At 38.7% G+C, this 13,633-nt stretch overlaps 1 protein-coding gene across 1 annotated transcript in view; it reads left to right on the forward strand.

The window, feature by feature from the left end:
- The window catches only part of LOC124803471 (dehydrogenase/reductase SDR family member 11-like), a 51,206-nt gene extending 48,127 nt beyond the window's left edge, over nucleotides 1-3,079 (forward strand). Inside the window, exon 7 of the mRNA XM_047264662.1 lies at nucleotides 3,035-3,079. Within this exon, the coding sequence (XP_047120618.1) occupies nucleotides 3,035-3,079 (45 nt within the window). The remainder of the gene's footprint in view (nucleotides 1-3,034) is intronic.
- Nucleotides 3,080-13,633: the final 10,554 nt, after the last annotated feature.

Consider the following 13,633-nt stretch of genomic DNA (forward strand, 5'->3'; position numbering starts at 1 on the left):
CTAAATAAACAATCTTGAAGGAAAGTGATAGTAACAACGTTAAATGATATTCCCGAATGTGGACCGCCAGGTGGTGGTTACTATTGTTCTTTCAGTTAAAATACTTGCTACGTCAAGTCAGTTCTGTTGAATGAACAGTAAAAAAACTTCCTTTCAGCTGTACTATGGAAAAGCAAAGTGTTGTAGAACGAATATCTTTCACACGTCGATGTTACAACAGTTTGTTAACGGCCGCAACCTATTTCACTTACCTGAAGCTTCAGTAAGATCTGTTCCTTACTCCGTGGCATTGTCGTTTGCAGAAATGCTGGAATGTCTCATAACAGTGCAAATATTGGACACAGAGATTGGTTACTGGTCGGCCCGAGTGGCCGAGCGGTTCTAGGCGCTACAGTCTGGAACCGCACGACCGCTACAGTTGCAGGTTCGAATCCTGCCTCGGGCATGGATGTGTGTGATGTCCTTAGGTTAGTTAGGTTTAAGCAGATCTAAGTTCTAGGGGACTGATGACCTCAGAAGTCCTATAGTGCTAAGAGCCATTTTTAGATTGGTTACTACTACGTCAGTTACGGTGACACAGTTCTGGTAATATGATCTCTATTCTGAAAGCCGTTTCTTCACAGACTTGCACTGTTCACATGCTATTGGAGAACATAAACAGGAATCAGTTTCACGACCAAACCACTCAACTCTACCGATCGCTATTTCGCGAGCATTTTTAGTTTCTTCCTTTTTTTTATAATCATTTGTACTTCCTGAGAAAACATGTGAAGCACCCAGAACACATGACCGTATATCACTAACTTCGTACCATCGGTGGGTATGTCAATGATCAGACTTCCAAATTTGTGACTGGTAGAACGGGGACCGCGGTGCGTCAGTGTCGTTCATGTCGAGCGCTGTCACCAGTCCTCATAGGATTTACGAGGGGCGTGAAGAACGCCAAGTGTTGAGTGATCACTGTGAAAGCCACATAGATACCACGTACTCGAATGACACAGTGGTATCAGCTCATGACAAAAATACGAAATGCCTCCATTAGGCCGCTAGGGCGAATAGTGCAGCGTCCAGATTTGCGATGTTGCCTTTCATTGGACGGCGTGGGAAATGAGGCCACGCATTCTTGTTATCAAGGTTCCGGGCCTCTACAACAGACCACGGAAAGGGATAATCGCCGAATCGTGCGCACATCCGCACCTGTCATCCGAGAGAGGGTACTGAACATTCCGTCTAATCTCGCACCGTGGTGAGAGACCAGCAGCAGGCAGACTAGGGAATTACCGTCCCCTGCGTAGAGTAAAGTTACCAACACGACACAGGTGGGTGCGTTTGGAGTGGTGCTGTGACTAGAAAGCATGGAGTGCTGACGAATGGTGTCGCACAGTGTTGAGGGATGAACCGTAGTTCTGGACGACCCCTGATGATAATCGCCGGTGAATATGGCGGCGAACTGGGAAGACGTCCCTTTCCTCCAGGAGGCATATATAGTGGTTTTACTGCTAAGTCTTCGTGTGAGGATCCATCAGCTGTCAGTTCAGTCAAGGCTGGGAGTTGGAGAAACTCTAACAGCAGAGCGGTACATAGCAGACATCGTGGGTCCTCAAGTGTTATCACTCATGCAACAAAATCTTGTCGTCATTTTTTTAACGGGACACTGTACTTCCACACATGGTAGTGATTCTGTGAACTAAAAAGTGGCTCTGAGCACTATGGGTATTAAAATCTGAGGTCATCAGTCCCCTAGAACTTAGAACTACTTAAACCTAACTAACCTAAGGACATCAAACACATCCATGCCCGAGGCAGGATTCAAGCCTACGACCGTAGCGGTCGCGCGGTTCCAGAATGAAGCGCCTAGAACCGCTCGGCCACTACGGCCGGCGATTCTGTGAACTGTCTGGGGTATATTGAGTTACTCCTGTGGCCAGAAAATCCACTAGATCTCTCCTGGAAAAAGAATGCGCATGCGCAGCTCGGTCGTAAACTCCGTTCAGTAAGAGTTTCCAGGCTATCAAGGAGCCGCTACTGAGGGCCAGCATGCCTCAGGAGAGGACACAACGTCCTTACGGCACACTTCCTAACCTAATCTGCGCATGCATCCATGTCAAGGAAAGTGAGGCTGTTATCGAGGGTTTAGTCATCTAATGACAATCAACGACAATGAGTGCTCGAGAGCCCGAAAACTTGTTTGTCAGCTGACACAACAGATAGCACCTTAAAGCAGTTGTTCGCAAAACTGGAAGTGCTTTTGGGAATTTGTGTTCGTACGATAATACATATTTGCTACTAATGCAGCATTTTAAAGCTCTGTTTCTTGTTTTCTTACTGCCTGTGACAGACATATTTGATAATTACAGTATATACTACATTTATGTATTTACTAACTTGCTTAATATGTGTACACTCCACAGACTTACACAGAATTAAAATTTATAAATGACAGTAATCTTTCTAATACTGTCTGCAGATTTTTCGTGCTGTGTACAGTTGTAGTAATCAACGCCAGAAACAGATTTTATTACTCTCATATATTAAAAAAATTATTACATAATATACTGCTACAACGATATTAACGTCTCGACATCGGGCGTGACATAACATGACCTGCCATGTTATAACTGATTCAGGCCAAGGCCTAATTAGGAGTAATCTCATTCTAAGATTTTAACTTTCCCAAACACAAAATATACAAAACCCATAACTGACAGACAACAAGGTAGAGTGACGAAATACTGAATCATAGGCTAAAGACGAAGCAACATTATCTACTGATGATGGACTCACCGTATCCGAAACGCAATGCGACTTATTAAAATACCTGTCACGAATTTACATGTATATATTTGCAACTGGACTCAATGACTCTAATATACACACTGCTACTACAGTTGGTGAATATCATACTGTAAAATGACTTTAACAAAATGTGTTATGTCTTTACTTCGGTGCATTTCGATTTCTCAATTGTTTACGTGTGTGTCTTCTCTTCTGTGTGCTTGTATAAAAGAGAATAATTTTCCTTTTTCTGTTGCAGGTCTACGATATTATCATTCGTCCAACAGGAGATTTATATTGCTGAAGAAATATTAAAGTGCTTCATAAAATTCGCCAAAGACGCTGCGTATCCTATTACAGCAGCAGTACTCGAGTATACGACGCAAAATGCAATAGAAACTCTGAATGCATAATATAAGTGTAAACAACCAAGAAAACAGTTTCTCTGTACAGAATTTGGTAACGAAATTCTTCAGAATACAGCTTGTTGTTAAACCTTCAGCTTTCATGAATAGCGATGTTCAAATTGGAAACAGCTCAGAGAGCCTCCGACCGGGAGATTACATCTGTGGCATCATCAGTAATACAGTAAAAAAATACACAGTGGAAAATAAACGTGACACACGCTACAACAGAGACAAACTGAATCAATCTATGCATGTGAAGCAGCCCTGTCAATTTTCTGAAGATCATGGGTTAATAACTCGTATATTAACAAACTTCATTAACATCAGTCTTTTGGTATGTGTCTATGATCGTAAGGTTCTTCTGTTACAGTGGAAGATTAAAAATTAAAATATGTATGAAACGTCAGTGCCATCAAATGTGAGTGACTGATTACTTACGAAACAAGTCATATAAATGGATGTGATTCCCAATTTCAGAGATATTCAAGACTAGAGAAATCATGACAAGAAATATATGAAGAGTGGAAAATGTCAACGTTCTAAACATATTTTGTTTTCAAAATGCGTTTTCAGAGCTCTTGTGATTTTAGTACTTCGTTTCATGGCATTGGACTTGTTCCAAATGTCAAATCACGGAAGAAATTTTTGCAACATCATTACCAGAAGCTACATGGTCTTTCTGAGAGGCAGTGCATACCTCAGCAGTTCCATCCGCAGAAATTACGAACTCGTCCAGCGATTCAGATGAATACAACTGACTACTGTGAACTTAAAGACGCTGCTGAAACATTGTCAGTGCAGGCGGTAAGATCTCCAAATGCCCTCTCTTCAAGGTGTATGATCCTCACACATATCAAATAGCTATTAAAAATTTTTACTCTGACACAGAAGAATGGGAAACTGTCACCGTTTTCAAAAGAGGAAAGACCACGGCAGGTCCAAGCAGAAGTCGATACAGAGGGACTTTTTCATGAATTAAATTTTGACACTCCCTTGCAAAGAAAGAAGAAAAACCTTTCATGTGATGGTTCATGTTCAAACTAAATGTAACTTACCAGTATGGAAGCAATAAGTTATATCTAACAAACCTGTAGTTGCATCCGTTATCCTGCGTATTTTATCAATGTAGGTAAAACAATATTAGTGTATTTACAAATACGTGGTGGAAGCTGTTTAAGAGATCAGATGGGGAATAAAAAATTTATACACGCTTAACTTTAAATGAAAGTTTTTATCCCTCACAACAAGAAGTGTGTGGCCGAAAATATTGTTCTTCAGGTTGCCGGAGCTATCGAAAAATACCTCCGTTTTTCATTGTTCCACTCCACAAACATTTCACTGCCCTTCCTAAATCAAAATCGGCAGCGAGTTGCCTCAATGCAGCTCTTCTTCGCCAGGACCTAGTTACAAATACCGTAACACACCTACAGAAGTATCACAAGCACATAAACTTACTATCCCAACTACTACGAGCAATACAGTTAGAGTTACTGATCTGTTATTACCCTGAGAAATACAGAAATATTCTCAAAATTGTTTCTATATGTCTCTTGCACAGGACTGTTGCTATCACTCCCGATCCAGTTCAGAGTTGGATGCTTATCAATGCTGTTCGCCTAATTATTCGTAATGCTTGAACAACGACTTTTATGCGCTGCAGAAGGAATATAATAACCAAACTTATACAAAAATACAACAATTAAAATCTCATTTTGCATGAAATTATCGTAACTGCGCATATCAAGTTAGTCTAGTCTGACCTCAAGGTGTCTTAGATGCAGTCCTCTCATAAAGTGTAACTCCTTTTTGACTGGAAACAGGAAATCTGTTGTGTGAAGTTAAATGAGTTTGGGACTACATTAGACAACAGTGACACACGTTTTGTAAATTGCGGAGACGTGCAATGTTCTCAGGCATTGACAGTGGACGTCGTCAGCGACACTTGAGTTGACTTATAGAACATGTCAAAGTGGTAAACCTACCTTGTCACTCATATCGTTTTGGCATTAAACAATGTTTTACTTAGGAGAAGCAAGGAAACACACGCTGCCACAATCATAGGCTACATATAATTGTCTTTGAATCCCTTTTCAAATGACTTCATTTCAGCCTGAAAGCATCAACGTCAATATTCGGGCAGTGCTGGCTCTTGAACGAAGTACCTCACTCGTAGCGTCACCGATGGCACCATCTGATATCCTCCCCCCTCGCCCTCCACCCACCCACGTGACAAAGTCTAGCTGCCTTATGTATAAAATGGCAGGATATTCAAGAATTGTAAGGTTTTCGTATGTTTTGTGCCATTGAAAATAATTCACCTTTGTTATTCTGTGATGACGTTGAATAAGCGCACTGCACGAGCAGTGAATAATATCCTTGACTGTGTTTATCTGTGGTTCGCTTGCTCGCCTGTCAGTTGTGCAGCGCTAGGGCGTTCTTACTTGAAGTATAATAGTGAGCAGTTGAGTTTTGTAGAGAAGGTTATTTGGTAATTGTGAATCTGAAAGCAATTATCTGAAATATTTTTTATGAAGATAAAAGTTGTTTGTAAACATGTCATTGACCCTGCTCATAAAGAAGATCTTTGGAGGAATATTTCAAGACTGTTGCTGCACTGTAGGAAGGATATGCTTGTTTGGCAGAACTGTTAACTGAGGATATTTTTGTCACTTAAACGACGAATAAGATTCATGAGTACCGTTAATTTGATCTTTTTGTTTTTATTGTACCTCAAATAACACTATTGACTGTATGTCTGTAATTTTTTTAATTGGAGGATTTCGTAATTTTTAGTCATCTTATGTTATATAGTCCCTTTTTGTCAATAACCAATGGTTAATTTTTGAAGAACGATTTTCTTTAAAGTATAAGTCATGTCCATTATTCTTAGTGAAGTTTTGAATGTTGTGTCCAGTGTGCATTGCACCTTACTCCACATGAAGAGAGAGATTATTTTTGACGAGCAAAAATCAATTTTGTAATTATTGGCTTATTTTTTTCTTTAGCTGTTGCTTCTGCTGATTTCAGTTTGCTTTCCAGAACGCCATTACATCAGACATACCAAAGCATGGTGAGCAAGAGGTAGGTTAATTTTTTTCAGGACAGATCTCACTTCGCACAGTTCATAGTCAGATTTCTCAGGTGTTGAGCCAAGCAAGGAGATTAATTTTCAGAATTATTTTTCTGAGTAGAACAACATTTTATTTTTTTTGGGTATTTCAAATCAGAAATTGCACCTGATGTCATGCAACTATCATAATGTAGTTCAGTATTGCGTTTCAGTTAAATATTACGCTCTGAAAGCACAGTATGTTACGTTTGGTATTTAATTAGATTAGTTTTAATTATTTCAGATTCAGTATTCCAGTGATTCTAAAGTTTTGTTACATAACACTTTTCACATGCGCATCGCAGTGCCAATCAATAGTCAGTATTTCTCAGTAGTTGAATACAATACATGCTTGCACATCCCACAAGGGGAGAGAGTTTATTTACAGATAAATTTTTATTAAAAAAGCTGAAATTAGGAAGAAAATCAGGAAAATGGATGAATTGCCTCACCCCTCTGACGTCATGGTGGAAGCAGAGAAGTCATCCAAGCATGAAGTGGCAGGAAATTCAAAAATCTGGCATGTCACATTGTCATAGTGACAGAAATAGGCCACTTTAACTAAATACAGAATTCACGATGGCCACTTTGTTTTCCCCTCATGTCACTGCGGAATAAGGGCTTTCGTCCTAAGTAGAGAATCTTCTAGAAGACTGATGTAATCGAGACCTGCGAGAAAGACAGGCCGCTGCACATACGCCACGAAGGTAGGCCGAGCTCGCTTGCCAACTCGCTCAGCTCAGGAACAAACTACGTTTCTACACCTGTTAACTCGTAACTGGGTGTGCATCTACAAACGAGAATTGCACCTTCTACTGGAATCCACTATCACATAGTTTTATTGTTTAGTAGTCTTATAATGATAAGTCCATAGACCTATTAATAATTTGCTACCGCTGTACTGGGGTACAATGAAATAAAAATCATGCAAAATGACTACCAGTTGCATAAGGTACCACATCTTGTATGAAATGAGGACTGTTACGTAGAAAAGACTAACTGCTATAAAAAAAGCCGTTATACCATTTATGTCAAGAATTGATCGTAAATTTTATTTCAGCGCTAGTAATCAGTCAGACTTCATAACAGCAGATTCCAGTAGAAGATGCAATTCTCCCTAGTACATACACCCCTAGTTATGAATTAACGGATTTGGAAACGCATTTTGTCTGCTGAGTTGAGCGATCGATAGAGTTCAGACCTACAATCGTGACGTACGCGCCGCGGCCTGTCTCTTATCTGCAATCTCTATGGCGTCAGAATCCACGATGCTAGGACAGAGGGAGCTAACGCGGCTGGCCACTTGTTCTAAGGGTGGAATTCCACATCACCCGTAAAAATTCAGCCACAGCCCGCTAGTAAGCTCTGCTAGCCTCGACACTTCTTACAGGAGCTTGTCAGGTTGTGAAGTTCAACCTGTTGCGGCGAAGCGCTGACAGCCGATTGTTTCGAACTGCTACTGAGTGGAGAGCCTCATGTTAAACAAGCAGCATCTTCTGATTCAGCGGACTTGAAAATCTTCTGTTTCTCTTATGCTTCTGGAGCATAGGAAGCTATTTGCTTAAGCACAGCTGGGGATAAATATTTATACATAAGATCAATTATCAGTCTTGAATTGCTTTCCCCACTGTTATAACAAAAATGTGCCGGATTTCTATTTCTGACATTATATACATTTCCAACTCTCACACCAAAGGCTTACAAGTACGAAAGAAAACTTCCCATAAAGTCCGACACTGCATTTAGGAACTTCACGAATGACACTGATGGATAGTACCTGCTGCCTCCAGTACTGTTACAGGAGAACGTCAAGTCCATTAATGAATATTTAAGTGCATTATTGAAATAACTTGACAAGCTGAAAGGGGTATTTCGCTTAGACCTTTCATTGGTCAAAGATGAGAGATTGGCAGCAATGATATATGTTTAAGGGAAAAAAAAGTGCAAAAATGTTTGAGCATACTTACTTCACAATTTTAAAATTTCGAGTTTCTTCTCGATATTACGATTGTTATTAGCGAACGTTCCAATTGGAGAACGATAATCAGGTGATTTTTCGATATTTCTTAGGGTTCTTATTTTCCCAATATTTCTTCATTTTCTCCCTGAAGACTTTCTTTCTTTCTTTCCTCAGCCCACATTGGTCGGTATCGTCTTGGTTCCATTTCTGGAATAAACTTCCACTAGTCAATTTTGCTTCTGAATGTATCCCTGGTTACCTCAATTTTTGCTTTTATCAAATCCTTCTTGACTTTAGTTACCCAAGGTATTGATCCTTTAAGGGATGTCACATAGTTCAATAGACCTGTGGTTAGTCTGTTTCCGGGTAAACTGTCTAGGTGTCCATACAACTTTATTCGCCTCTTTCTGACGTCAATTTCCATGTTTGATACTTTTTCTGTCGTCTCGATTGTTTGCAGTCTGTATCCATCTTGTGTGTATCGTAGTCTCAAAATTTTTCTAATAAACTTTCTCTCTACTTTCTGAATTTCTTGTAAAACTAGTTTTCGATTGAATGAGTGTGATTCACTTGCATATGCGACTGTCGGTTTGATTACTGTGTTGTAGTGTCTGATTTTAGTGTCTTTTGGAAGGCATTGTTTCTTACGTAAATTTAAAACAAGTCTGGCCACTTACTTGATTTCCTGCAATCTGTCTTTTCTGCTATTTTTTAAAGCCCTGTTGGTTCAATAATTCCACCGAGGTAGTTAAAATGTTTGACTGTTGATCTCACCTCATTTTTTTAACTTTCGGAATATCTAACTTGGAACACATGAGTTCAGTCTTGTCAAAGTAGATTTCCAGGCCAACCTTCTCTGCACATTCTTCGAGGGTCTCGATTTGTTTTATTGCTGTTTTGTTGGTTACAATCGCCAAGTCATCTGCGATCGCGAAGCATGGAAAGTTCAGTTTTCCTTGCTCTCTTCCTAGTTCGATTGGATTCCAAACGTTTTGTTTTCTTAGTTCCATTTCCCATTCTCTCATTACTTTGTCTAAAACTATGTTGAATAATAGTGGCGGGATCCCATCTCCTTGTCTTACCCCTGTTTTAACTAAGAATGGTTACGACATTTCATTTATCAATTTAATTTTTGATTTGGTTTCTCACAGTGTTTCTTCGAACAGTTTTCGAGTTTTCGTATCTAGTCCGCGTTCTTCTAGACTATTGCATAGAGATGGTCTGTCTATAGAATCGTAAGCTTTTTTTTAAAACATCAACAAATGTTCAGAGCAATGGTTTCGTATTTATTGATTTAATTTTTAAAATAGTTTTAAGATTAAAGATCTGTTCCGGGAACGACCTATTAGGTCTGAAGCCTAATTAAATTTAATCTGTATGTTCTACCTGCTTTTGTGCTCACTTTAGAAACACGACGATAAAATTTTGTGAGTGACTACAGAAGTAAAATGTCTCTGTTCTTGTTTGCATCTGATCAGTCACCCTTTTTGTGCAATAGATGAATTAAAGCACATTTACAATTCTCTGGAATTTTTTCTGTCTGCCAAATTTCTTGGATGACTTGATTAATCTCTTTTTCAGGAATTTGGACCACTGTTCTTCAGTAGTTCATCTACAGTTCCACCTTCTCTCAATAACTTATTATTGAGCTTTTTAATGTGACTAAAAATTGGTTTTTCAGTTGGCGGTACTGAAGTTTCTTTCGTATGTGCTGCTTGTAATCTGGGGAATCTCGTACATCGTTGTGAGCAGTTTTGAAGTCGTGAGAAATATTTGGCTAATTATTGACAATTTTCTTTGTTAGCAAGAGCCAATTTTTCGTTTTGATTCTTTAAACAGAAGTTTAGTGGAGTGTATCTTTTGATCTGATTTGCAAGCGTTCTGTAAAAGTCGTCTGGTTTGTGGTTCCTAAAGTCTTCAATTGAGTTTAGTTGTTCATTAAAAGTTTTCTTTTAGTTCGTCGAAGTATTTTAGCTGTTTGTTTTCTCACTTCAAAAAAATTTTCTTGTGTGATTTCCTATTTAGCACAGTTATAGTTTAGGTGGCTCGTTATCTCCCTTCCATTGCATTATCAAAATCTGAATTCCACCATGGGTGCTTGGACTTTCTCTTTAATGGGATCAGTTCTCTTGCTTCCTCTATAATTTTTGTTTGGAAATCTTTTCAGTTGTTTGTAGGTTGTTTTTCCATTCCTCTGTAACTTGATTCTTTTTTTTTTAAATCAAATTTAGGAATTAGTGGTGTTCTCCTTTGGCATTTCCTTTTTGATTTTTAATTTAATTTTGATTCTGGTAAGATAGTGGTTAGAATCTATATTTGCTTCTCTTCGGATTTCAATGTCGTGTATTTCTTTTCGGAAACCCTAGTAGACCGCAACGTGGTCTCCTTCAAATTCACCTAGCTTAAAGATCAGGGATCGCCAAGTTTTTTGCTTCTTAGGGTACTTTCGAAGTGATTTTGACATTATTTTTAGATTGTTTTGTTGGCACAACTCTATGAGCCTGACGCCATTCTTGTTCGTGAATTTGTGTGCCGGGTAATTGCAACTATTTTTTATACTTTCTCTCTTTACCATTTTGTGCGTTGAAATCACGGAGAAGAATTATTATGTACTCCTTTCCAATTTTGGTCATCTGAATTTCAACTTCGTCCCAAAATTTTTCTGTCTTGCCTCGTTATTTTTTGCTGTCAATAATTGTATATGTCTTGTTTGTGCGCTTAATTCGCATGATCATTAGTCTGTTGCTAATTGGATTTATTTATGTAACAGGTTCAAGGTTGTCCTTATTCACAATAAAGGCCATAGCAAATTATGTCTGTTTTGCTTTTAATGATACGGTTGTTGTTTCGTTTCGAATCCGTGAATCTAGTCTCTTGAAGTGTAAGGACTTGGATTTTCTCTCTGTTGAGTTCTGTAGTAAGATTCTATAGTTTGCTCGTCTGAATAAATGTTCCGAAGTTAAAGTATCAATATATGCGTAAGACTTTGGTGGAAGTTTACCAGAGAACTCCGGCTTTCCTCCCCCTTACTAGCCCAAGTTACCCACAATCCGATAGCTTGACTGTTGCCACAGAAATAACTTCAATGTTACTTGTAAGAATTATTGTGCTTGTAGTCGGGTTCCAGTTAATGCTGGTTGGACAGAACCAGGGCTGTTAGTTCTTGAGGCTCAGTGTTGAGCTGCACCTCACATGGTGAACAGACGCTGGCCAGGGTACCGGTGTTTGCCACACAGACGTGTCTGGACTTTTAGATATGCTTTATCTTCTTTACAAAACTTGCCTCTTCTGCCATTTCCACTGTTTCGATGATCTGCTGCTCCGCTTGAACTGCTGTTGAGGTGTTCGCCGTTATCCTGGCAAGGAACCCTTACAAGGTACTATCACCCAGGTCAAGTGAACCAAAGTTTTTTAACGAGGCGTTACTCTTCTCACTCTTTTTTCAACGGGACTTGGGACGGCCTAGGTAGAGTTGTTTGTTCTCAGTTGTTATTAAAAGTGAATAATTTGGAGAAAATTATGTTAATCTACTTTTATGAGACAGTAGTATTAAATTATTTTAATACTGGTAGGAACATAAGTCAATTATTATGTTGCATTTCGCGCATGGCAGTTAGGATGTTGACAATGTGAGCAGATAGCTGTATTGGTCGACCACAATATTGTTGCACTTTGTGTTGACGACGCTACGGTCATCTTATCGTGAATGAGGGTGTAACGGGGTTGACAGTATATGCACAACCGACCTGAAATCACTGAAAATGTGATGTATTTTGCTCTGTAGACACTGTATTTAACATCACCGCGTGTTTTCGATAACGGCCAAGTGCAATTATATCGTTGTTGAGCAGCACTTTCTCATTGTTTTCCCCGTCCATGTGAAGTGGTGATGGTTACGTAAACGAAATTTTCTATACTGAAACTGCTGTTTTGCCCGTATCTGTATTGATACCTGAAGGGACCGATAATTAACCAGTTTTGATAATTCTTTTCAGTATGCAGCTTTCTTGTATAGGGCACGCACTTATGTCTGAAACGTACCAGATATTGCTACTACTGCTTTTTGTGGAGAGGATAATTTAGCTGGGAGTGATACCTTTTCTCAGATTGTTCCATTTCGAGCCACGATTATTGTCTGACTCAGTAAAATGTTAACAATTTACTAATGAGTTAGCTAACGTATTTGTCGTGAAGTTTTGTAGAAAAATCTCTCGTAACCGCCTATTTATTAGATCATTATCAACCAGAAATACGTGGTAACTTATTACATTCGTTTTTCCGCTTTCTTCCTTACAGAACGATCACAGCAGTAAGGCATATGTTACGAATAAAGAGTGTATGTCAGACATTTATACATGACAAATATTCAATAGTATCAACACTACATCACTGTAGTACGATTGGAAACACTACGACAGTATTTTCAAATATATGCTTTCTCTATTGTATATCTACGTTAAAAGGTGACTGCAGTTTTAGGGAAGACCTCAAACATGGTAAGTCCAGTATATCGTATATGATGAAACTTTTATAGAACAATATTCATGGCACCAAGAAAATATTGTTTGAGGAGTGTCATTTTTAAGATGATGATTTCTTAATAATGACTGCTACACTACTGCAACATAAAAGGCGGCATATGCAGTAACTGTAGCACTTTTTCGAAGAGAAATAACATTAAAAACAAATAACAAAACACAATTTGTTCACTCCACTTATCATTAGAGTACCTTACGCTCGTGTACAGAAGAATTCGCTTATTTTTCTTTGCTCCTTTTTCCTTAAAGATTTTGTTGTAAATATTGTCTTTATCTCCTCTCCCGGAATCAATTGTTCAGCTGAAACACTGGCGACTGAATATGATACTTGCTGAAAATTTTCCAATTGACCTATTAGTTACATCAGACGAAAAGGATTCTCACTTATTACATCACTGTCATCATCAGTATATTCAGCAGGTAAAATTACCCTTTAACTCTTAGATGACAGATTTTAGAATCATGTCACAAGCTTGCTTTGCATTTGCTACACTAAGGATTGTCCACCTTTCTTTCAATATCTGAAATCACGTCTTGAACTAGAGGTGAACGGTATTTCGTCATGAAGCTCTTAATTATTCCCATGTCTAGTGACTGAAGGATCGGAGTACATTTCGGGGAGAAGTAGCATTATTCTACATTTTTCAACGCTGGCACTTTGTTACGTGCACTACAATTATCCACCAGAAATGCAGCACACTTATTTCTCCTTTTATCTCGTTATCAAGCAAAAGCAGTCACCCACTAAAGAAAGCAGACGTCTTCCATGCTTTTCAGTATGCTATGCTTTGTAATTGAATGCAATAAAATAAATGACATTTATAATAAGGGAAATACATAAAAT

The sequence above is a fragment of the Schistocerca piceifrons genome, chromosome 6, assembly GCF_021461385.2.
Source record: "Schistocerca piceifrons isolate TAMUIC-IGC-003096 chromosome 6, iqSchPice1.1, whole genome shotgun sequence".
NCBI lineage: Eukaryota > Metazoa > Arthropoda > Insecta > Orthoptera > Acrididae > Schistocerca > Schistocerca piceifrons.